At 44.1% G+C, this 25,452-nt stretch overlaps 1 protein-coding gene across 5 annotated transcripts in view; it reads left to right on the plus strand.

Moving 5' to 3' along the window:
• Positions 1–25,452, plus strand: part of RUFY1 (RUN and FYVE domain containing 1) — a 60,597-nt gene that overhangs the window by 16,231 nt on the left and 18,914 nt on the right. For all 5 annotated transcript variants that reach the window (XM_041760971.1, XM_041760972.1, XM_041760973.1 and 2 more), the window contains exons 4-11: positions 326–427; positions 2,220–2,343; positions 6,963–7,024; positions 10,107–10,172; positions 13,041–13,110; positions 15,455–15,556; positions 16,985–17,101; positions 18,619–18,786. In XM_041760971.1, coding sequence (XP_041616905.1) covers positions 326–427; positions 2,220–2,343; positions 6,963–7,024; positions 10,107–10,172; positions 13,041–13,110; positions 15,455–15,556; positions 16,985–17,101; positions 18,619–18,786 — 811 coding nt within the window. The remainder of the gene's footprint in view (positions 1–325; positions 428–2,219; positions 2,344–6,962; positions 7,025–10,106; positions 10,173–13,040; positions 13,111–15,454; positions 15,557–16,984; positions 17,102–18,618; positions 18,787–25,452) is intronic.

Genomic DNA, 25,452 nt, shown 5'->3' on the forward strand with positions numbered 1-25,452 from the left:
ATGCAAAGTTTTATCTAATTGTGTTTATTCCAGAAATCAGATTTTTTTGTGGCTTAAGAGTTTTTTTTTCTCTTGTCAAAACCAACCAACCAACCAAAAATACATGTCCATGATACAAAATTCAAACCGTACCCAGAGGTTTTCAGAAAGTGGTTTTCTGGACCTTCCCAGACTGTGCTCCACCCAGGCCCCAAAGCTGCTATTCTTATGGTGTCCCTGCGTTAACACACGTGTACATGCTGGGATATGTGTATCTCTTTAGATAACCGAGGGGTTTGAGGGGTTTTGGTGTTACGCCTTAACAGTTCAATTCTCTAAATTCCAGGACAGCTGTGGGAAGAGGCAGAGCCTGGCTGTATCTTGCACTCATGCAAAAGAAACTGGCAGATTATCTGAAAGTGCTCATAGACAATAAACATCTCTTAAGGTATTTTACCTCCCATCTTTGCTTGTCTTTTGCTTTGTAAATATTTAGAACATAGTTCTGGAGACTGTTTTGAATTAAAACGAGTGTACAGCATACACAGCTTTTACTCGAATTACTGTTCATCGTGAGCATCCTATGACTTAGTTTTTAAAGAGTTTCATTTTCCAGCATGGCTATCTGAAAGTCATTATGAATGAAGTTTCATATTTTCATTTTGAAAAATCATTTCAGTAATTGACAGCCTACTTGATTAAGCTTCAACAAAATGTACATATTGGATTTGTTGATGACATGGGGGACAAATGACTTTAAAACTAGATGCAGTGGACAATTTTAAAGTATAAAAGCCTGCTTTTTTTGTAAGGGAACATACCTATAATAGTACCTATTTTAGGATTCCATATCCATTTTGTAAAATTTTCTCTCAGCATCAGTAATGACTAATTGGCTGTCCCTGGAATTTATGACTAATTCATTTTTGATACTAATAAATATATATAAGCAAAGATAATCCTAAAAGGGATTTTTTCGAGAATATGAGAATTTGTAAGGGAGGAATCTTTCTAGAGTTCATTTTTTCGTGTGATTGAGTCAAAAATATCTTACATACGGCTTGCCACTCAAAATCTTTCATCATTTTCAAGTTACAGCTTATTGTTGAATGTATCTTTGCATGATAAATACAGATTTCAAACACTTCTTCAAATACTTTGTATACTTGTGCTTTGAGTACAATCACACTGAGTAACTTTGAGGTACAGATTGTGTTCTAGTGAACTAATTCTTTTTTTAATTGAAGTGTGTAGTCAATATCTAATGTTACGTTAGCATCAGGAATACAACAGAGTGATTCCGCAAGTCTACGCTGTTGTGTTGCGTAGCTACCAGCTGTCACCATACAAAGTTATGCTAGTACCATTGACTATATTCCCTATGCTGCACCTTACATCCTCATAACCTGATGAACTAACCCTTAAGACACCGAGTTTCTCAGCAGTCACACACACACACACACACATATACAATGGGTAAACAAGCACATCATTGGTGACCTGGAGCAGTAGTAGACGGGATGGAGCCACACTACGAAAGTTGAAGCAACTGGGAAGTGAAGTCAGAGCAGCCAGTGTTGCTCCGTGGAACACAGGGAAGAAGGAAGGGTTTCATTCTTGGATGTGGGGGGCAGTATGGGATCCTTCTTCCCATTCACTTGAGTGTAGACATAGTTCATAGCAGTGTGGAAGAAGACGCCAGTGGGGACAGGAGGGGCAGAGTGATGATCAGGAACACAGGAGCCAAGAGGAGATAGGAAGGACTGGGGTCTAGGGTCCAGATGGAAGAGTCAGCCTCAGACTGGAGGTGGGAGGAGCCTATCATCAGCCGCAGGAAGAGAAAAGAAGCCAGAGAAGAAATAGCAGCACTCAAAGCAGGGGTGGGAGATAAAACGCAGAAGGCAGTAAGTAAAAGATATCAGGGAGTTTGTGGCATCTGGTGAAGGTGGCTGAGAGGTGAAAAGGCAGGGCAGGGGATACCTGGGTGGCTCCATGGTTGAGCATCTGCCTTTGGTTCAGGTCATGATCCCAGGGTCCTAGGATTAAGTCCTGCATCAGGCTCCCCCCACCCCCGGGGAGCCTGCTTCTCCCTCTGCCTATGTCTCTGCCTTTCTCTGTCTCTCTCATGAATAAAATAAAATAAAATAAAATCTTTAAAAAAAAAAAAAAAAGGCAGGGCAGGTCGGGGGGAGGGGGTGGTGAACACCCGTTCCTGAGCCTGTTGTTTCCATCTCTTTCAGTGAGTTCTATGAGCCTGAGGCATTAATGATGGAGGAAGAAGGGATGGTGATTGTTGGTCTGCTGGTGGGACTTAATGTTCTTGACGCCAATCTCTGCTTAAAAGGAGAAGACTTGGATTCTCAGGTAGGACGGGAATCTTGGCTCAAGGTAGAATGCCTCCATTGGGCTGGGGATTTCACACAGGACTGTGGACATGTGCTGGACCTTCTCAGGGGCAGATGGCAGAGGGTGTTTGCTTGAAGGCTGTGCCAGGTGCCATGCCAGGGCAGAGGGGGAAACACTGGGGAAGGGGAAGTCTGGGCCAAGGCACAGAGGCACACGTAGGTGGAAGCTGGGCTCAGTTTTCAGGCTATCCGTGCCATGCTAAAGGCCATCCTTTTGTCTCTGGAACGTCAGGAAGCTGTTGGAGGTTTTTAGGCCCCCTGGTCTGAGGTTTGTTTTTTTTAATCCTGTACTGTTACTTACTGTTATTACCATTACTTAGAGACAATCTTGAGTAAACTTTTGAAGAGTCATCAGAAATGACAGAAATGGGCAGCCCAGGTGGCTCAGCGGTTTAGCACCGCCTTCAGCCCAGGGGATAATGCTGGAGACCCGGGATCTAATCCCACGTCAGGCTCCCTGCATGGAGCCTGCTTCTCCCTCTGCCTATGTGCCCCTTTCTCTCTGTGTCTCTCATGAATAGATAAATAAAATCTTTTAAGAAAAGAAAAAGAAAATGACAGTAGTAGGCTGTTTCGTTCATTTGGGGTTTTTTTTGTTTGTTTGTTTTTAAGATTTTATTTATTTGAGAGAGAGAGAAAGAGTGCACAGAAGTGTGGGGAGGGGCAGAGCAAGAAGCAGGCTCCCCCCTGAGCAGGGAGCCTCAATTCCAGAGCCTCAAGGTCATGACTTGAGCCAAAGGCAGATGTTTAACCAACTGAGCCACCCAGGTGCCCCACATTTTTATTTTTATTTTTTATTTATTTATTTTTAAAGATTTTATTTATCCATGAGTGACACACAGAGAGAGAGAGGCAGAGACCCAGGCAGAGGGAGAAGCAGGCTTCATGCAGGGAGCCCGACATGGGACTCAGTCCTGGGTCTTCAGGATCACACCCTGGGCCAAGGCAGGTGCTCAACCACTGAGCCACCCAGGCATCCCGAAATGTCATATCTTTTAACCCATAAATATAATTGAATTCATTCATAGGTTTCCTATTGTGATATTACCCCTGCATTCCTAAAATAAACCCAAAGTGGCCGTTGTGTGTTGTTGTTCTAACATATGCCCAGATTTTACACTCCTTTTTCCCTTCATGGGTCAGAATTGTATTAATCATAAAATAAGCTGGATAACGTTGTTCTTTTCTTTGTTTTCTGTAACTGTTTAGAGATTATTTTTTTCTTTCAAGGTTTTTTCCTGGTATGACCTCTTCAGCTTTATGCTTTTTTTGATCCTGGTTCTTGGACCACTTTAATTTTTTTACTTACTTCTTGGTCAATGTTGGTTTCCTGTGTCTTAGGACAGTTTTTTAGTCATTTATATTTTTCCAGAAGTCATTTATTTCACTCAGATCTATTAGTTATATGACAGTATTCCCTTACAGCTTAAAGTCTCACTTTTCTCATTTGCAGTATTGTGCCCTTGCTAAATATTGATCATAACCTGATAGAGTTTTGTCTATTTTTTTTTTTTTAATTTTTTTTTAAATTTTTTTTTTTTTTTTTTTTTTTTTTTTTTTTTTTTTATTTATGATAGTCACAGAGAGAGAGAGAGAGGCAGAGACACAGGCGGAGGGAGAAGCAGGCTCCATGCACCGGGAGCCTGATGTGGGATTCGATCCCGGGTCTCCAGGATCGCGCCCTGGGCCAAAGGCAGGCGCCAAACCGCTGCGCCACCCAGGGATCCCGAGTTTTGTCTATTATGTTGGATTTGAAGAACCAACTCTTGCTTTTATTGATCAGTTCTGCTTTGGGAGAAGGGCTTTATTTGCTTTCTGATCATGAATGTCTACTTTGAGTGTTAACTCCCCCTTCTTTCTGTAGTTGAGGATTTTTTTGCAATTAAAAATGTATTTCAAAAAAGGTATTTCTTTTTTATTAAATTTTATTATTTAGTTTCTCTTTAAAGATCTTATTTTTAAGTAATCTCTATATGGGGCTTGAACTTCCAACCCCAAGATCAAGAGCTGCCTGCTCCACCAACTGAGCCAGCCAGGTGCCTTTTATTTATTTTTATTATTTAATTTTATTGCAAAAGACATGTATACTTGTTGGGGAAAAAAAAAGTTTATCAAGTGAAAAGTGGAATTCACACTGCCCCTATCAATCCTACTCGCCCCCATAGATAATGATAAAAACTGAGGGGAGAATCTTTCTAGAGACGTTTATGTTTTTTCTATGCGTTTTTATTCATAGATTTCATTTCAGATTAAATCCTTTCTTGCCCCTATTTCTGGGTAAGGAAGTACCAGCCAGGTAACCAGGAGCCATCACAGTCTCTCACAGCTGGGAGTTGACTGGGCCTTCTTGATGAAGAAGAGCTCCATGATTACTGTCAGCTTGGTGGCTAGGGAAACAATGGCTGAAGGCTTCCTGTTTTTCGGGTTTTTTTTTAAGATTTTATTAATTTATTCATAAGAGACACAGAGAGGCAGAGACACAGGCAGAGGGAAAAGTAGGCTCCCTAGGGGATCCTGATGCAGGACTCAATCCCAGGACCTTGCGATCATGACCTGAGCCAAAGGGACGTGCTCAACCACTAAGCCATGCAGGTGCCCCAAGGCTTCGTGTCTTGCTTGTGTGTCTTCCCAGCTGAAAAAGTGGGACTGGAACAGCAGAGGCTTCTCAGGCACCTCTGTCCTCATGTGGTCTTCTCCACTTTCCCCACCGCGTGGTGGCTCCAGGGTAGCCAAAATTCCTCCATGGAAGCCCAGAATTCCTCCAGGGAAGCCCAGAACTCCAAAGGCAAATGCCCCTCTAGGGAAAGCCAGGAAGAAGCTTGCGTTGCCTTCATTAATGTGGCAGCAGAAGCCACAGCATCATTTCTGCTGCTTTTTACTCAAGACGAACACTATAAAGCTGCTCAGGTTCAAGGGTAGGGAATGTAGTTTGGTTGGAGGTATAGCAGAGAAGTTGGAGAGACCATCAGCTGTGGCTCTGGCTTTAACATACATGGTGTTACTGTAGGGGTGCCTGAGTGGCTCTGTTGGTTGAATATTCGACTCTTGGTTTTGGTTCAGGTTATGATCTCAGGGTTGGGGGATTGAGCCCCGCCTAGGCTCCGTGCTCAGCACAGAGTCTGCTGGAGATTCTCCCTCTCCCTCTGCATCTCCCCCTGTGCTCATGCATGCTCACACCCTCTCTCTCTCTAAAATAAATTTAAAAATCCTTTTTAGGGTGAAGCCTGGGTGGCTCAGCAGTTGGGTGTTTGCCTTCAGCTCAGGGTGTGATCCTGGGGTCCCACAATGGGCTTCCTGCATGGAGCCTGCTTCTCTCTCTACCTATGTCTCTGCCTCTCTCTCTGTGTGTCTCTCATGAATAAGTAAAATCTTTTAAAAAATTAATTAAAAATAAAAATCCTTTTTTAAAAATGTGTTACTAGAAAGTGTTAATGCTGTACCTATCACTCTGAGGCTTACAACTTTCTCCTCGAGCTGGTTTTATGGCATTATACATCAATGTTGAGTGTTCTTTGTGCTCTGTGATGCAGCCTTTACAGGAGTGATAAGTAGCTCTCTAATGATGGACCCAGTGTTCCCATTTTTCAAGGAGGAGTGACTTCACTCTCACAGGAGTGGATGGTGGTGGTGGACCAGACTTTCATTCTCTCTCAAGTGCTTTATTTCTGGACAGAGCCCTTGATGTTCTGATGGGAAGCATTTGGGTTGTCCCTCATTCTCCACAGCAGCACAGAAGTCCTCCTGGAAAATGGGATGGGGATCATTTTACCCAGAGTATAGGGAAGGAAGGAGCAGAGTGTCAGTTAAGGTTACTTACCCCTTAGTCTAGCAATCCAGGCCTTTTTTTTTTTTTTTTTAATATTTATTTATTCATGAGAGACACAGACTGAGAGAGAGAGGGAGAGACACAGGCAGAGGGAGAAACAGGCTCCATGCAGGGAGCCCGACGTGGGACTTGATCCCGGGACTCCAGGATCACACCCTGGACTGAAGGCAGACACTAAACCGCTGAGCCACCTAGGGATCCCCCCCCCTTTTTTTTTTTTAAATAACTTTGCACCCAAAGAACTTTGCTGATCTTTGTCAGCAACTTGATTGTTGAATAAATCCTGACAAGGGGGTGAAATTTCAGAATATTCTCCTTAAATTCTGTTTTTGTTTTTGTTTTGTTTTGTTTTTAAGATTTTGTTTATTTATTCATGAACAACACAGACCAGGAGAGAGGCAGAGACACAGGCAGAGGGAGAAGCAGGCTCCATGCAGGGAGCCCGATGTGGGACTCGATCCCGGTTCTCCAGGATCATGCCCCAGGCTGCAGGCGGCGCCAAACCACTGCGCCACCGGGGCTGTCCTAAATTCTGGTTTTTAATAAGTTTTTCTTCTAGAAGGTAGTTGGGTTATTTTTCTCTTGGTTTCCTCTTGGTTCAGTTGGTTGCTATTATGTTGAGCTGAGTAGCTCAACTAAATGTTTGCACGAAAGAGACAGGAATGTAAATGGCCTGAATTTTAAAGATGTAAATTTTGTGGAAAACAGGGAAAATTTCTTTTATTTAAACTTGTACATTTTATTTCAACCAGGTTGGAGTGATTGATTTTTCCCTCTACCTTAAGGATGTGCAGGATCTTGATGGTGGCAAAGAGTAAGTATAAGTACTGCACTGCAGGCTGCTGCTCTTTCCATTTTTAATGAAATTCTGGCAAAGAACGCCACGTTTGTTTCTGTTTTGTTTGACGTTTTCATTTTCATCAGGCATTTTGAGTTACAGCGGTAATACATTAGCATTCCCATATGCAAGGGATTGAGCTTTGCCGAATAGACTGGACAAGTGAAATGTCCCCGTTTACACTGCCCCCCCCCCCCCCCCCCAGCTCAATCCCAGGCTGGCTCCTCCCTAAGAGGAGGCTGCTAGTGTTTCCTCCCACAGCTCTTCTAAATGCCTTGCAGGTATATATTTGTCGGCAGTATAATTTGCCTATGGTTTACATATATAAATATATAATGAATATGAATAGGGTGGTACTATTATATATACATAATAAGTTGCCTTTAGAGTTGTTCTTTGATCCTGCTGTGTCTTGGATATCTCTTCATACCACGTGTAGCTCTCCCTCATGTTTGTTAATAAGAGCCTCTGCTTTTTTTTTTTTTTAAGATTTTATTTATTTGAGATTGAGTGCACAAGTGGGAGCAAGGATCAGAGGGAGAGGGAGAAGCAAATTCCCTGATAAACAGGGAGCCCAGCATGATCCAGGACCCTGGGATCATGACCTGAGCCAAAGGCAGACACTTAACCAACTGAGCCACCCAGACACCCCAAGAGCATTCTTTTTTTTTTTTTTTTTTTTTTTTTTTTTTAATTTTTTATTTATTTATGATAGTCACAGAGAGAGAAAGAGAGAGAGGCAGAGACATAGGCAGAGGGAGAAGCAGGCTCCATGCACTGGGAGCCTGATGTGGGATTCGATCCCGGGTCTCCAGGATCGCGCCCTGGGCCAAAGGCAGGCGCCAAACCGCTGCGCCACCCAGGGATCCCAAGAGCATTCTTTTTAAAGGAGCTATTCTGGGGAAAAAGAAAAGTGAACAAAGCAAGCTATGTGTATAACATGCTATCATTTGTGTTATGATAAAGAATATATATCCATATTTGTATGTTGTACTTCCATACTCATGGACATTTTCTAGAGTAGCATATAGACCTGTCAACAGTGGCTATCTGGTGGGGAAGAGGCTGGGAAGCAGGCATGGGAGGGAGTTTCCCTGTAAGTCCTTGGGTTGTATTTAAATATTTTACCACATGCATCTATTACCAGTCTTTTAAATGTCTTCTGATAAGGATTCTCATGGTCTTGGTACCCTAGCACCACGCCTTATCTGGCAGTGAGAATCCCATTAATGTTTCAGGTGTCTTGAATTTGAGGATTCACCTACTTGAACCTTAAGCAAAAATACATTCTGGGGCCACCTGGCTGGCTCAGTCGGTAGAGCATGTGGCTCTTGATCCTGTTGTGAGTTCGAGCCCCACGTTGGTGTAAAAGATTACTTAAAAATAAAAATTAAAAATATATACATATATAGTCTTAATGTAAAGAAATGGAAATAAACATTATCAACCAATAAGAGAATAATTGAATGAATTATGGAACATTCAAAGTATTCCATTCTGTGATATATTATGTAGACAGAAAAGAACAAATTTGACCTACTGGGTAGAGTAGACTTACAGGGATTTCCCCAGTGTATAATCGAGTGAGAAGAGTGATGCTGAGAAGTGTATACAGTTGACTCCTTTTTTTTTTTTTTTAAAGATTTTATTTATTCATGAGAAAGAGAGAGAGAGAGAGAGGCAGAGACACAGGCAGAGAGAGAAGCAGGCTCCATGCAGGGAGCCCAATGTGAGACTTGATCCCAGGTCTCCAGGATCACGCCCTGGGCTGAAGGTGGTGCTAAACCGCTGAGCCACCCAGGCTTCCCTATACAGTTGACTCCTGAACAACACAGGTTTAACCTGCACAAACTCACTTATACACAGATTTTTTTCAGTAAGTACAGTACTATTAAATGCGTTTTCCTTATGATTTTCTCCCTTTTTTTTTTTAAGATTTATTTATTTATTTTAGAGGAGGGACAGGAGAGGGAGAGAAAGAACCTCAGGTTGACTCTATGCTGAAAGTGGAGCCAGAGATCAGACCTGAGACAAAACCAAGAGTCGGCCACGTATCTGATTGTACCATCCAGGCACCCCTCCACTTAAGATTTTCTTAATAGCATTTTCTTTGGCTTATTTCATCATAAGGCTGTGGTATAATACACATAACATGCAAAATATGTTAATTGATTACATAATTGGTAAGGCTTCCAGTCGATAGTAGGCTATTAGTAGTTAAGTTTTTGAGGAATCAAAAGTTATATGCAGACTTTCTACTGCTCAGGAATTGGCATCTCTAACCCCTGCATTTTTTTTTTTTAACCCCTGCATTTTTAAAGGGTCACCTGTGTTTCATCTTTGTAAACAAACCTGAGAAATTCCTGATAAATTTTTTATGTTTCAATTACATATCTATATAGATAATACAGTCATTGTGATCCTATGCATATAGGTTCAACAGACTACTAATGTGGGTTACCCTGCAGAGCTACGTGAAGGGCAGAACAGATAAAAGAAAAAAATTGACCATGCTGAATAATCCAGCACCTGTGTAGAATGAACCCCTGTGTGTACATACAGAAATTGGGAGTGGAAAAGAGCCTAACTTTAAAATGTTAAAAAAAAAAAAAAAACCCAGACTGGTCAGCTTTATGTTTTGAAAAGCCTCTGGTCTCTTTGGAGCCATCCTCTTTCCATTCAACATGACAAAGGCTGCTTCATCTGCCACCTCAAGGGAGGGCCATTTGCACCTGACCAGAGGTGTTTGCACCTTGTGTTCCAGATGGCTTTCTCCTGGGCCGGGTTGTGGGGGGTGGTCTGCAGGAGGAGGCCTGTTGATGGTTCTGCATCCCCCAAGGCCCTAGCTGCTAGGCCCGCCCTACCTGCACTTTGCCCAGCTTTGCTCTCCATCCACTCCTGGATGGGGACCAGGCAGATGTTATTGCTGAGGTTCGATTGTCCCTTGGTTTCTTGATGACACTGGTACTTCCTCAAGGTGACTGGCATGTTGGGGATGGTAATAAAGTATTAGCCGTGAGTAAAAGGAATTTCTCTCTTCTTGTGCTCTTTTTAAAAGGCATGAAAGGATTACTGATGTCCTTGATCAGAAAAATTATGTGGAAGAACTTAACCGTCACTTAAGGTAGGACTCACTCCTTCTTCCAACGTTACAGTTCATTCTCGATGCCCATGTGCTATTTCAGGGAGCATTTGTGACTTGCCGTATGTTCATAACAGACTCTGTCTCCAGACTAAGAGGAACGGTTATCATGCTGTGCTCGTGGTTGCAGACTGGAGAAATATGATTTCTTGACCAAGGAGTTTTGGAAATTCTTTGGTTCTTTGTTTGCTGCAGGTAGAGACCGTGTAGAAAGCAACCAGACTAAACCTGTACTCTATACTCCTCAGCCCCCTAGTTGGAAGTCACTGCCACGGGAAGCACTATTCCCACTGGGAATCAACACACATCCTTCTGGGGTGCCTGGAGCAGGATAATAGGGCTGAAAACCCACCGGGATAGACCTTTGGTGACAATTCAGGAGAAGTAGCAGACATCTATGCCTTGATTTTTCATTTTAATTGGAAAGCCACTGCTGTGTTTCATGAAACTCTAGCCGACGGCGGCAGTGTTGGTGGAGTGGGCAGAGATTCTCAGGCAAATGTGTTTGGGAGACCCATTGCCTTCTTCAGCTCTGAGTCCCCTCAGAGAGTGTGCTGTGGGCATCAGCCCTGCTCCTCGGGAGCTGCTCCCCTGGCCCCAAGTGCCAGCCAAACAGCCAGAGGAGCCAGCATGCCATAGAACATGCCTGCGGAAGGCTGCTCCAAGAGCTCCTTAGGTGTGATGTTGGCAGTTGCTGTGAAAGATTCTTGATAGGTCCTTCATTGATTGTTTTTCTGAGGAACAGATGTCAGATTTTATCGAAGGTCCCTTAGCATTATTAGTGTAATCATGACTTTTATCCCTTAATTTGTTGATGGGATGTATCTGATTAGTAGATATTTTCATACTGACCCATTTCTGTATCATGGGCATAAACTCTACTTGATCGTAGTTTTAGTAATCATTTTTTTTAATATGTAAACTGACCTAACTGTTCTGTAGTTTTTCCCCTCTGGCATGGTGTCAGAGTTATGCAGCTTCACAGAATGAATTAGGAAGAGCTTCTGGTTTGTGAGCATTATTTGCTCCTTGAAAACATGAAGATGGGGGTGCCCAGCCAGCTCAGTCAGGGGAAGCAGGTGACTCTTGATTTCAGGAACATGAGTTTGAGCCCCGTGTTGGGCATAAAGATAACTTTTAAAAACAAAATTTATTTTTTTTTAACAGAAAACATGAAACGCAAAACATTTATTGAGGCAGTACTTTGCCAGCTTTTCAGTTTTTCCTAAGTTGTTTGTTTATCAAGGTCTCTTTCTCCTGAAGATAGGTCTTTTTTGGTTATTTTTTTAAGAAAAATATAAATTTTAGTGACATTTTCTAAGTTATATAGTTGAAATAGAACTGAAGTTGTATATTTTTAAAACTGGTAATTATCAGGGTGCCCAGGTGGCTTAGTTAAGCAGCCAACTCTTTTTTTTTTTTTTTTTAAAGATTTTATTTGTTCATTCATGAGAGATACAGAAAGAGAGAGAGAGAGAGGCAGAGACACAGGCAGAGGGAGAAGCAGCTCCATGCAGGGAGCCCAACATGGGACTTGATCCTGGGTCTCCAGAATCACACCCTGGGCTGAAGACGGCGCCAAACTGCCAAGCCACAAGGGCTGCCCTCAGCAGCCAACTCTTGATCTCGACTCAGAGGTCTTGATCTCAGGATCATGAGTTCAAGCCCCAGGTTGGGCTCCACACTGGGTGTGGCATCTACTTTAAAAAAAAACAAAAACAAAAACCTTGTTATTCCCTCCATATCTTTTGTTTGTGTTCCTCTTTCATTTTGTGTCATTGTGTTTTAATTTCCCCCGCCCCAATGCTTGAACCTTGATTCACTAGCCTTACCAGGTTTCTTTCTTTACCCACCCCCCTGGCAAAAGGCACCAGTTAGCCCTTTTACCTAAAAGTATAGGCTCTGGAATCAGACCACCTGGGTTCACATTCTTGTGCCCCTCCAGACAGAGGTGTATGGACATGAGTGAGTTTTCCACTGTAAATTCCTGTTTCCTTACCTGTGAAATAGGCAGCAATAAGATTTACTCACAGAATTGGAATCATGGGGAGGGTCACATGAATTGATGCATTTGAAGTGGTTAGAACAAACAGGGCCTGGCACGTCATCCAAAAAGGAAGTTACTGCTCATTATTGTTGCCATTACTTTTATTATCAGATTAGATTTGTTTGACATGTTTTTGAGTAGGAAAATAGTACAGATGGCTTAAAGAATATTTGAAAAACGAGGCAAAGTATAAAAAGATTTAAAAACCACCTTCAATCCTACAGCCCCAGAGTACCAATGTCTTGTTATGAATATTGATTTAGATATATGACTGCCAGCACATTTTTTGTTCCCATCTATTGTGTTAGGAGGGGAAAAACTATTTTCTTTCTAGTTGGCTAAAAATGAAATGGATAGCATTTTTTAAAGATGTATTTATTTAATGAATAAATTAAATTTATTTAATTTATAAATTAATAAAAGTTAATTTATAATTAATTTTGTGGGGGGAGGGGCAGAGTGAGAGGAAGAAGCAGACTCCCCACTGTGGGGGGAGCCTGATGTGGGCTTGATCCCAAGACCCTGAGATCATGACCTGAGCTGAAGGCAGAGACTTAACCACCTGAGCCACCCAGGCATCCCTGGATAGCATATTTCAGGGGAAAGACTTTGAGAGCTTTTCAGTAAATGTGTCCACATGCGCACACACACGTGTGTTTAGAATTCTCCTCTCTTGGTTCGTTGGAGATCCTCGGCTCTATATCTATCGCATGCAGGAGACCTAGGAATCCGTCCTCCTCATTCTCGGGCTGGGGAGATGGCCTTTAGAAGCTCACTGTTACTTAATGTGTTGCTTTCTCTAGCTGCACCGTTGGGGATCTTCAAAGCAAGATTGATGGCTTGGAAAAGACAAATTCAAAACTTCAAGAAGAGGTTTGTAACTTACTGAAGTTCATAGAACAGAATGGCCCAAGCTGAAGAGCAATGGTGTGACTGAGGTGTCGGACTAGAGCTGCTCGCCGATCGGAGTGGGAATTGCTGAGCTTGGGTTGAGCGGCACAGGGCGGGGGGTCATGGGTTCTCAGAGTGCTGCATCCTCAGGGTGTTTGTGTTTCACCCTGTCCAGGGCTTCCCTCGAGCCAGTTCTAAGTGACTTAGGTTTCAACACCTCCCAGGGGACCCGGGGAAGACCAGGCCTCCTCGGGAAAGCCCAGCTTCTGTGCTGAATGTGCTTTTCTCTTCCTCTTTACCCACCTTCCTCTGATATAGTCTGTCCCCCTGCTGCCCAGAAGGCACAGACTCTGTTATGAGGTAAAAGTCACCCTTGCCCACCCCTTCTGTGTTTCGGCCTCTTAGGAGCATGGAACCAGTCTCCCCACAGTTTGGTCTTTCTCTGCTTTCTCACTAGGAAGAGAGAGAATGAAAGGACAGGAAGAAGGAGGGCTGAGGCCGAGGAAGAAAGCTTGCTGCCCGCTGCCCGGCAGTCTCCTTGGTGGACACATCTTGTCTCCTGTTAGCAGGAGGGGGGTTGCTCAGCCTTTCTGAGACTTTCCACAGGTAGCGGTCCCTGGCTGCTCGGGCCTCCCCACCAGGTCTCCCTGGGGAGGAAGAGGGCTGTGACAGGGGCCAGGATGTGACCCCCCACCTCAGTGTGGAAGCAGGTTATGGCCAAAGGAGAAACACAGAGCATGTCTTTGTATGGAGAGCCCAGTTGAAGGCTTACTCTGAACTGACTGCTCTCTCCCCCCGGGGCCAGGCCTGAAGAGTTTTAATGAGAGGAGCTCAGATTTGTGTGAGGAGAAAGCATTCACAGATGAGCTTCACGGGAGCAGCTTCACCACGCTTAGAATCAGAGGCCCTGAGATTCCTTTGGGTGGGTGGGCCTCTGGGCCTCAGTTTAGGTAGGCAGGTCTTTGGGCCTCAAGGTTCTCATCTCCAGATCGGATGATAACCCATACCTTCCAATGTCCTTGTAAAAGTTAACACTGTGTTATATAAATGTGCCTAATACAACACTTGGCATGTGGAGACATTAGTTAGTTGATTTTAGAACAAACATTGATTGTTTGTTCTCCCTGGTGAGGTGGCATACTTTCAAGGAAGGTCTCATTTAGCTTTAGAAACTAGACAACCAGGTTATTTTTTTCTTCAAAGGCCAACAGTTGGAAGAGAAAACATGCTTTAGAGAAACCGTCCCTCTCTCCAGGGTGTGTTCTCTCAGTCTTCAGGGAGCGGAACAGGAGTTAGCATATGGCTTTCGCCTGCCTCTTCCCTTGTGGCAGCTAGCAACTCCTAAAGCCCTCAGGTTTCTTACTTGAGGACAGTAGTTTGTGTTGAAAGACCCCAGTTATGGGTCCTGAGTCTGCTTGGACTTAGATGCTGGTGACAAAGAGGAGCAAGGAGTTCAGGGCTCCAGGACCTCCCTCCCTGAGTGATGCCAGGAGCACAGGCCAAGTTCTCATCTTCTTGCCCCTTCCCCAGCCTGCCCCTCTCTCCAGGCTGTGTGTAGAAGCTGGAGAAGGAGAGGCAGGCAAGTGTGGTCACACCTCTCTGGCCGCCTCTCCTGAGAGCCTCCCCCTTTGCGGGTCTGTAAGGCATCCTGTTTGTACACACTTTGCCAGAAAATAGGGTGACTCCTTTGGGGACAGGAAGAGGACTTTCGAGCACCCATCCTCAATGGTTTGGTTGTGATTCCTCCCTCCAGAAGGTTTTCACTCTCCCTTTACTGATAAAATATCTTTTTGCTTATCAGCTAGGAAAACTGAAAAGAATGAAGACTCCGGAAAAAAAAGCCCATAATCCCTCTGCTAAGCAAGAGCTGCTGTCGTCATTGGCGTTTATATAATCCCCAACTTCTCCTAAGCATTTTTAACATAGGGTGATTTTTTAATTAGAAGTGAGAACATTCTATATGACCCACTTTTTTACTCCTGTTGATATTATACCCTGAGTATGTTCTCAAGTCATTTGAATCCTTTGCAAACATTTTACTCACTACGTGTCTGTTTGACGCTCCTACTGTCATTAATTAAACAGTCTCTCCGGTATTGGACATGCAAGTGCCTATCATTGTGTCCATACATTTTGCCCATGTTAACTAGTTTGCTCTCATTTTTTTTTTAATGTGAATGTATTTCCTATTCAAAACAAAATAAAAAACAAAATAGCAAATAATGCAGAAATCCATCGCCAGTTGGGAAGATGCCAAACATCAGCTTTTAATTTGAACAGTAAGATGAATTTTGATGTTAAGGAACATAAAATCTTTCTTTATCAGCTTTCAGCTGCAACAGACCGGATTTGTTCACTTCAAGAAGAGCAGCAACAATTAAGAGAACAAAATGAGTTAATTCGTGAAAGAAGTGAGAAGAGCGTGGAGGTGAGATGCTGGCCTCACTGGGGCGTCCTTGTTTGGGGCGTCTTTGCCCTCTCACCCCACCTGCAGGCCACCTGGACCACCACTCCCTCACCTCTGGGCCTTTGCACTTGAAACCTCTGCTCACAGGCTGGTCCTCTGTGATGCCACCCCTGGTGCCCATCTGTAGGCCTGGGCCCCCTGCCCCTACTCCCATAGCTCTTTGTGCTTCCCTCTGTTAGAGAAATCCACCCAGTGCTAAAGATCATGCCGGTTAAGTGAAAATCCATGCTGAGTGATGTACTGAATGGAGGCCTTTCCCCACTAAGTACTACTCTGCTTTAAAAAAAATTAAATATAAATTATTTTCCAAACCTAACTATTCAAAAGTCTATTGGCTTGCTTTTATCCTTCGAGTTCAAAGATTTTTTTTTTTTTTAAGATTTTATTTATTTATTCATGAGAGACAGAGAGAGGCAGAGACACAGGTAGAGGGAGAAGCAGGCTTCATGCAGGGAGCCTGACGTGGGTCTCCAGGATCACACCCTGGGCTGAAGGCGACACTAAACCGCTGAGCCACCAGGGCTGCCCCAAAGATATTTTTGAAATAGCCTTTAGCCTTTCTCTATTATGCTTAAAAAACAGGGGCACCTGGGTGGCACAGTGGTTGAGCATCTGCCTTAGTAGGCTCAGGTCATGATCTCAGGGGCCTGGGTGTGAGTCCCACATCAGGCTACCCGCAAGAAGCCTGCTTTTCCCTCTGCCTGTGTCTGCCTCTCTCTGTGTGTCTCTCATGAATAAATACAATCTTTTTTTAAAAAATAGAAATTATCCTACATCTTTAAAAATTGTGGCATATTTTTTAATGTTCCTTTTTTCTTCTTTTAAATAGGCTCTATGCCCAACCTAGGGCTTTGAACTCATGACCCTGAGATGAAGGGTCACAAACTTTACCGACTGAGCCAATCAGACATCCTTAGGGTGTATTTTAAAATATTTTGTAGTTAGGACACCTGGGTGGTCCCAGTCCTGGGATCCTGGGATCAAGTCCTGCATTGGGCTCCCTGCTTGGTAGGGAGCCTGCTTCTCCCTCTGTGCCTCTTCCCCACTTGTGCGCATACTTTCTCTCTTTCTCTCTCAAATAAATGAAATCTTTATTTTTTTTTAAAGAAACTGTTCCTTTTTTTGTTTAAGATTTTATTTATTCATGAGAGACCAAAGAGAAAAAGAGGCAGAGACATAGGCAGAGGGAGAAGCAGGCTCCTTGCAGGGAGCCCGATGTGGGACTCGATCCCAAGACTCTGGGATCATGCCCTGAGCCAAAGGCAGGTGCTCAACCGCTGAGCCACCCAGGCATCCCATAAATGAAATCTTTAAAAAAAAAGTTAAATTCTTTGTAATTAGCTCACTTCCATAAGCAAACCATTCCTCTTGGCATTCTTTTTGATACAGATAACAAAGCAAGATACAAAAGTTGAGCTGGAGACCTACAAGCAAACTCGGCAAGGTTTGGATGAAATGTATAGTGACGTATGGAAGCAGCTGAAAGAGGAGAAGAAAGTCCGTTTGGTGAGTGTACAGGACTGAGCATCTTTAGAAGGAATTCCCCAGGAAGCCCGCCAGGTTCTTTTTTGGTACTTTTCACACACCTGCTTAGATCTGCTTTTTTTTTTTTTTTTTAAGATTTTATTTATTTATTCATGAGAGACAGAGAGAGGCAGATACAGGCAGAGAGAGAAGCAGGCTTCATGCAGGGAGCCAGATGTGGGACTCTAACCCAGGACTCCAGGATCATGCCCTGGGCCGAAGGCAGACACCCAACTACTGAGCCACCCAGGCATCCCTAGATCTGCTTTTTAAAAACAAATGAGTCTTTTATATAAACTTTTTCAAGGGTGAAAAAATATATTTACGGAGAATCAGATCATCCCTTTAAAAAAAATTTGGGAGTGGGGCACCTGGATGGTTCACTCAGTTAAGTGTCTGCCTTAGGCTCAGGTCATGATCCTGGAGTCCTGGGATAGAGCCCTACATCAGGCTCCCTGCTCGATGGGCAGACTGCTTCCTCCTCTCTGCCACTTGTACTCTCACCCACTCTTTCTCTCTCAAATAGATAAAATCTTTAAAAATAAAATATTTTTAAGGGCTTACTTAGTTTACCACGAAGTTCTGCATTTTTGCCAATTTTATCAGCCTTTGTCAGGGATCATCATGAGATCAGAATCGTGATTGCTTTGCCAGTACACTTCCCTTAGTCACAGCCTCTGGTCTGTTTCTTTCCACTCAACCTATATGCCAGTGACCAGTGTTTTGTTTTTTTGTGTTCTTACAAGTAGGCTCCACACCCATCGTGGGGCTTGAACTCACAACCCAGAGATCAAGACTCACAGGCGCCTTGATCTAGCTAGGCGCCCCAGCCAGTGTTTTTTATTAGACCGAGCTCTTAGACATGCTTTGTTTCTTTGCTTCGTTGCACGAATGTGGAGACATATGTCCTGAATTAACCAGGACGGAGCTGGTTCAACATGGTCACACCCTTATTGCCATAATCTAGCAACACAGTCCCAAAACTCCAGCATTGCAGCGTTGCATTGTTGGGCAGACATTCTCTGAGACTGTGCATCCTGGTCTTCAGGTTTAAAGAACATTGTTGGTAGAACTTGAGGCTCAGAGTGCCACCTGCCAGCTTGCCTTTTTTTTTTCTTTTTTTTTTTTTTTGTAAGATTTTATTTATTCATGAGAGACAGACAGAGAGAGAGGCAGAGACACGGGCAGAGGGAGAAGCAGGCTCCATGCAGGGAGCCCAGTTGATCTCGGGATCACGACCTGAGCCAAAGCCGAATGCTCAACCACTAATCCACCCAGGTGTCCCTGCCAGCTTTCTGTTGACTGCTACAGAGCCAGTCACTATAAAATGAGAAAAAGGGAAAAATTTAATCCAGTTCTGTTCCAGACAGACTCTCCTAGATCTCCCTAACCTCTTCTGACTTGGGGTTTGTATTTCTGGCCCTGCCCAAGAGACACCTTAGAAAAATATATCTCTCTGTCTACTTCAATAACACTTGCCTTATTAATATGCTCTGAAGGAACTGGAAAAAGAACTGGAGTTACAGATTGGAATGAAGACAGAAATGGAAATTGCCATGAAGCTGCTAGAGAAGGACACCCATGAGAAACAGGACACCCTGGTTGCCCTCCGCCAGCAGCTGGAAGAAGTCAAAGCCATTAATTTACAGATGTTCCACAAAGTTCAGGTGGGAGTGGGCTGCGTGTCCGTACCGCAGGCTGGCTTTCTGCTGCTTGTTGCATGCTGCCTTTACGTCCATCCCCATTCTTTCTGCAGGAGAGAGGAGGACACCTCTGCGAGGCCTGGTCCCTAGGCCCTGTCGCACCTCCCTGCACTTAGGTTATTTGAGCCTCCCAGTGGTCCCCAAGAAAAGTTTGTAACAGGGTGGGGGGCCTAAGGACAGGGTCAAACCCAGTGACTGTGTCAAGTGCCCGGATTGGCACAGCTAATACATAGGCCTGAAAACGGAACAGTGTCTTCTGAATCCAAAGTTGAACCTGGCCTGTCTTTCCCTTCGCTGTCTCTATCATGTGTCTGCCCCGAGGAGATGGAGAAGCGGAATGAGGCGCCCTAGAAGTTAGTATTGCCTTCTCAGGCTTTGCCGTGATGTTCATCTAGCTGGGTCTCCAGCCTTGCAGCTGGCAGGTCGCCTCTCCTGTCATCTCCAAGGAATCATGCCACAGTTTGAAAGTAGCATCTGAGATGGCAGAGCTTCCTTGCCCAGAAGCTGTGCAGTCCCTGGGATCATCCTCTGTCCTTCTCCAAACTTCTTTCTTGTTCTGAAGTTCTCTTTTCTGTTTTTAATGTTCAGACTGACCCACTTCCTCCTCCCTAGCTGTGCTCTGACTCTCCTGCATCTGTGTTAGAGAAGGCGTGAGGGCAGACACACGTGTTCTTTTGCCCTGCCTTTTTTAAACTGTTATATAACTGACATTATCATAATAGCAGCCGTGGAAATTAAAGCATAGAGAGAAAATGGGAAACAGTTTCACTGTGTTCCCTCCTGACACATTCTCTGTTTTAATCTGTGTTTTCTTCTGCTTTGGGCCAGTCTGTAAACTTAATATTAAATGCACGTCAGGGGAAAACCATACCACTGTAATAACTTAGCAGACCCTAAAGTAGAGAGCATTCCAGACCAGCAGTCTTGTTCCTCATAGCTATGCAGGGACCCCGGTTCGTGGCAGCTCTAGCTGTCCAGGCCACTCTAGTGGGTGCCATTCTTGCCACCCGAAGGGGAGAGAAGAGCAAAAATCCAGAGCAGGATTTCCTCCCAGACAACAGCAGAGAAGTTGGACACATCATTCCGTTCAATTGCACAGCCAAGGGCGAGGTAGCATGGCCAGGCGTGGCTATGAGGGGGCCATGGGGCTGCCATGTCTGGGCTGCCAGCCAGAAAGGGGGTAGCATCAGGGCTGGGAGACCTGGTTGTCACTACCACCATCAGCCCCACTGAGCTCCTGGAAGTCCCATCCAGTCCCAGAATCCTCACCATCCACAGCCCCTGGGTGACAGGCAGCACTCCCCATAGAGCCTGGGAGGCCTGTGTTCGAACCATAAGACGAACCATTTTCCTCATGTTAACCCATCCCACCCAGCATCAGACAGTAGAGCTGAAACAGGACTGCCAGGTGCCTGTTTGCAAAGGGAAATGAGGGACACGCAGGGCAGACCCCAGCCAGCTGTGGCCATCTTTGGGTCGGCTGGGGAGGAACCGTGAAGGCTGCCCAGGGTACCGGGAGCTCCATTTGTTGGCACATCTGGCTCCCCTTCCTCTGTCGGCTGAAGAACTAGTCAGCCCACCTCTGGCCCCTGAGAGGTCCACCATCTCCATGGCCCATTGGAAGTGGGCTCAGAAAAAAAAAAAAAAGGAAGTGGGCTCTCGGGGAGTGCGGCCTTCCCAGTGGCTGGCTGCACGGCAGTGTCTATCTGCTGGCCTGCGGTTGTCTTAAGGACCAAACAGTCACAAGATGTCTTCAGGCCCCACTCATGATTTCTTTGCAATGCAGTCCCCCGAGTCATTGTCTCCGTCTGTTTCCCCTCATCTGGGTGTCAGTGAGCAGGTCATTGTCCCGTGTACCTGCCTCACTGCTTCACTCCATTAGTCCCTCCCTCCCTCCTATCAGTAGTCAGTGATCTGCAACAATAGGCCAAGGGGTGCTTTCCTTTCCTGTACCTCGGATCTCTACTGCAGGGTGTCCTGGGACCTTCAGTGTTCACTTTGTGGTTTCTCTCACTCACTTCAGGGCACAGAAGCAGGTGGCTTTGCTAACCTGTCATGCCCCTGCCCTTGGACTCTGCTCCTGTCCCACCTCTCTGCAAACCCTTCACTCATGGCCCCTGTCCAGACGGTAGGCCCTGCCACCCAGACCAGCTCTCTGGCTCTCTACAGCCACTGCCCCTGCAGCCCCCGCACACTTGGTGTGAATTCCAGGTTTGGGCAAGTGACACTTTTGCTAATTGTCTGCCATAATTAACAACGATCACCGGCTCTTGGGCTTGTACAGCTGCTTGGACGCTCCCAGCCCTGGACTGCTGAGTCAGTGCTGCGTGCAGTACATTTCCTGGGGCAGCAGCACACCCCCCACCTTTCCTCTTGTACGGCTGGGTTTCAGGGGCAGGGGATTTGATATTGTCCCTCAGGTCAGGGTACGCTATAATGAAACACTTCCCATTTTATTTTATCCTCATGCCTACTCTCATCCTTGTCCTTTTGGGCCCATATTCCACAATGTTTATTTTTGTATGGGTATTTGTCATTCTAAAACACACATCATTTTGAGTATGTGCGTTTTAATTTATATAGGTGGTATTGTGCATGGCTCTCATCTCATCTTTTTTCCCCCTCAGAGCTACATGCATCTTGGGTGTATCTGGTTTGGGCTTCAAAGTGGTTAGTCCTGGTATATGCATCACTGCCTCTTGCCCGTTCCCACTGCGACAATGTTCTGTTCCTGCCACTCCACTGGCACAAACCAACACTGGGGTACACATCCCCCCAGGGGGCTTGGGAGGGTCTCTAGCAGATAGAAAGTGGAGTGCCTGCCGGACAAACACTTCCTTTGTGTCCTTGTTTGTGGAAGCCCAGTTGTGTTGCTTTCCAGGGGACTGCACCAGTACACACCGTCCCCTCCAGCCCTGTCTGGCCACATCTGTATTGTGAGCATGCTTGTTTTATATGCATTTGTCAGCCTAGTAAGTATTAGCGTCCCTTCATATGTTTGTTAGCCATTCATGTTTCCTGTTCTTGCTGGGTCGTGTTTCTTGTCCTTGTTTCTTTTTTAAATTGAAGTATAGCTGACACTAGTTTCAGGCGTACAACATAGTGAATCGAGTTCTGTTACACAGTGCTCGTCACAATAAGTGCAGTCACCATCTGTTACCATATGACACAATTACATGGTTATTGACTATATTCCCTGCACTATATTTTCCATCCTTATGACTTACTTAATTTGGAAGTGGAAATTTTACCTCTCCCACCTTCTGCCCCTCTAGAAGCCACTGGTTTGTTTTCTGTATTTTTTAGTCTTTTTCTGGTTTGTTTGGTTTTTTAGATTCCACATATAGTAGGAAAATCATAGTTTTTGTCTTTGACTTTCTGACTTATTTCACCTAGCATGATACCCTCCAGATCCATCCATGTTGTTGCAAATGGCAAGGTCTCATTCTTTTCTTTTTCTTTCTTTCTTTTTTTTTTTTTTTTTTTTTTTTTTTTTTTTTTTTAAGATTTTATTTGTTTATTCATGAGAGGCAGAGACACAGGCAGAGGGAGAAGCAGGCTTCATGCAGGGAGCCCAGCGTGGGACTCAATCCCAGGTCTCCAGGATCAGGCCCTGGGCTGAAGGTGGCGCTAAACTGAGCCACCCGGGCTGTCCCGGTCTCATTCTTTTCAAAGACTAATATTCCATTTTATATATGGACCACTTCTTCTTTATCCATTCATCAGTCGATGGACACTTGGACTGCTTCCACATCTTGTCCTTGGTAAAATAATGCAGCGAATGTAGTGGTGCAGATATCTTTTTGAACTTGTGTTTTCTCCAATGAAATTACTGGATCATATAATATTTCTGTTTTTAAAGATTTTATTTATTCATGAGAGACACAGAGAGGCAGAGACATAGGCAAAGGGAGAAACAGGCTTCTCACAGGGAGCCTGAAGTGGGACTCAATCCCGAACCCCAGGATCATGCCCTGAGCCAAAGGCAGATGCTCAACTGCTTGAGCCACCCAGGTGTCCCCTATTTTTAATTTTTTGAGAAATTTCCAGACTGTTTTTCACAGTAGCTGCACCAGTTTACAACCCGCCCCTGCCCACACAGTGCTGTGAGGCAGGCACAAGAACTGTGTTTAATAAATGAAGCAGTAAACTGTAGTCACCGACACATGGATTGAGGGGAAATAAACAGCAGATACAATGACTGAGGGGACTGTATCGTCAAAGAAACCACGAGTCAGGCATGAAGAACATCTGTGACTGGTCCCAAATGCAACCACCAGGCCAGCAAACAGATCATCAGAAAGCTGATCTCCTCCACCAGCACTTGTCATTTCTTGTCTTTTTAGCACTGGCTATTGTCCCCAGTGTCCAGTGACATCTCAGCGTGGTTTTGATTCTCATTTTCCTGATGGTTAGTAATGATGGGCATCTTTTCACCTGCTGTTGGCTATGTGGATATCTTCTGTAGGAAAACACCTGTTCGGGTATCTCTGTCCATTTTTAATCAGATTGGTTTTGTTCTTGTTTATTGTAGGAGTTCTTTGTATATTTTGGATACTAACTCCTTATCAGACATAATTGCAAATATCTTCTCCCATTCAGTAGGTTGCTATTTTATTTTGTTGAATGGCTTCCTTCACTATGCAAAAACTTTGTAGTTTGATGTTATCCCAACAGTCTGTTTGTACTTTGTCTTTAGCCAGAAAAATATTGCAAAGGCCAATGTGCCAAGAGATTGCAATCTATGCTCTATGGTTTTAGGCCTGACATTTAAGTCTTTTTTTTTTTTTAAAGGATTTTATTTATTTATTCATGAGAGACACACACAGAGAGAGAGAGGCAGAGACACAGGCAGAGAGAGAAGCAGGCTCCATGCAGGGATCCTGATGTGGGACTCGATCCTGGGTCTCCAGGATCAGGCCCTGGGCTGAAGGCTGCACCAAACCACTGAGCTACCCAGGCTGCCCCCGACATTTAAGTCTTTAATCCATTTTGTGATGTATGAAAGTTGTCCAGTTTCATTCTTTTGCATGTAGCTGTCCAGTTTTCCCAGCACCATTTGTTGAAGAGACGGTCTTTTCCCCATTATATGGTCTTGCCTCCTTTGTCGTAGATTAATTGACCATATGATTTACTCCTGGGCTCTCCTGTCCTGTTCCATCAATCTAGGTGTCTGTTTTCATTTGAGTACCATACTGTTTTGATTATTACAGCTTTGTAGTATAGCTTGAAATCTGGGATTGCAGTGCCTCCAGCTTTATTCTTTCTCAAGATGCCTTTGGCTATTTGAGGTCCTTTGTAGTTCCATACAAATTTTAAGATTATTTGTTCTAGTTCTATGAAAAATACTGTTGGTATTTTGATAGGGATTGCATTGAATCTCTAGACTGCTTTGGGTAGTCTACAGATTCTGGATATTTTAACAATATTAATTCTTCCAATCTGTGAGCATGGTCTTTCTATAATCTTCAGTTTTTTTAATCTATATCTTATAATCTTCACAATATAGGTCTTTCATCTCCTTGGGGAAGTTTATTCCTATTGTATTATTTTTGATGCAATTGTAAATGGGTGGTTTTTTAATTTTTCTTTGTGCTTGTTATTAGAATATAGAAATACAACTGATTTCTGTATATTAATTTTTTATCTGCAACCTTACTGAATTCATTTATCTGTTCTAACGGGTTTTTGGTGGAGTCTTTCAAGTTTTCTGTATAGAGTATCATGTATTTGCAAATAGTGTCAATTTTACTTCTTTCTTACCAACTTGGATGCCTTTTACTTCTTTTTCTTGTCTGACTACTCTGGCTAGGACTTCTAGTTCTTTGTTGAATAAAAGTGGGAAGAGTGGACATCCTTGTCTTGTTTCTGACCTTAAAGGAACCTCAGTGTTTCCCCACTGAGTCTGATGCTCAGCTGTGGTTCTGTCATTTATGGCCCAGGGTGTGATCCTGGAGACCTGGGATCAAGTCCCACGTCGGGCTCCCCGCATGGAGCCTGCTTCTCCCTCTGCCTGTGTCTCTGCCTCTCTCTATGAATAAATAAGTAGGGGCACCTGGGTGGCTCCAGTGGTTGAGCATCTGCCTTAGGCTCAGGTCGTGATCCTGGGGTTCCAGGATCGAGTCCCACATCAGGCTCTCCACAGGGAGCCTGCTTCTCCCTCTGCCTATCTCTGCCTCTTTCTCTCTCTCTCTCATGAAGAAAATAAATCTTGAAAAATAAATAAATAAATAAAATCTTTAAAATAAAAAAAGAGATGGAATAAACCCAGTTTGTTGAGAGTTCTTATCACGAATGGATATTATATTTTGTCAAATATTTTTCCTGCATCTATGAAGATGATCGTATGGTTTTTACCCGTCATTTTGTTAATATGTTGTATCACGATTGATTTACAGATATCAGGCAAGCTCTGCATCCTGAAATCCCACTTGAGTGTGGCGAATAATCCTTCTAATAGCTCGTTGCATTCAGTTCACCAATATTTGAAGGATGTTTGCATCTGTATTTATCAGGGATGTTGATCTATAGTACCTCTGTTCCGGTTTTGGTATCAGGGCACTGCTGGCCTGATAGAATGAATTTGGAAGTTTTCTTTCCTCTACTGTTTTTTGGAAGAGTTTGAGAAGA

This window comes from Vulpes lagopus, chromosome 7 (genome assembly GCF_018345385.1).
Source record: "Vulpes lagopus strain Blue_001 chromosome 7, ASM1834538v1, whole genome shotgun sequence".
Classification (NCBI taxonomy): domain Eukaryota; kingdom Metazoa; phylum Chordata; class Mammalia; order Carnivora; family Canidae; genus Vulpes; species Vulpes lagopus.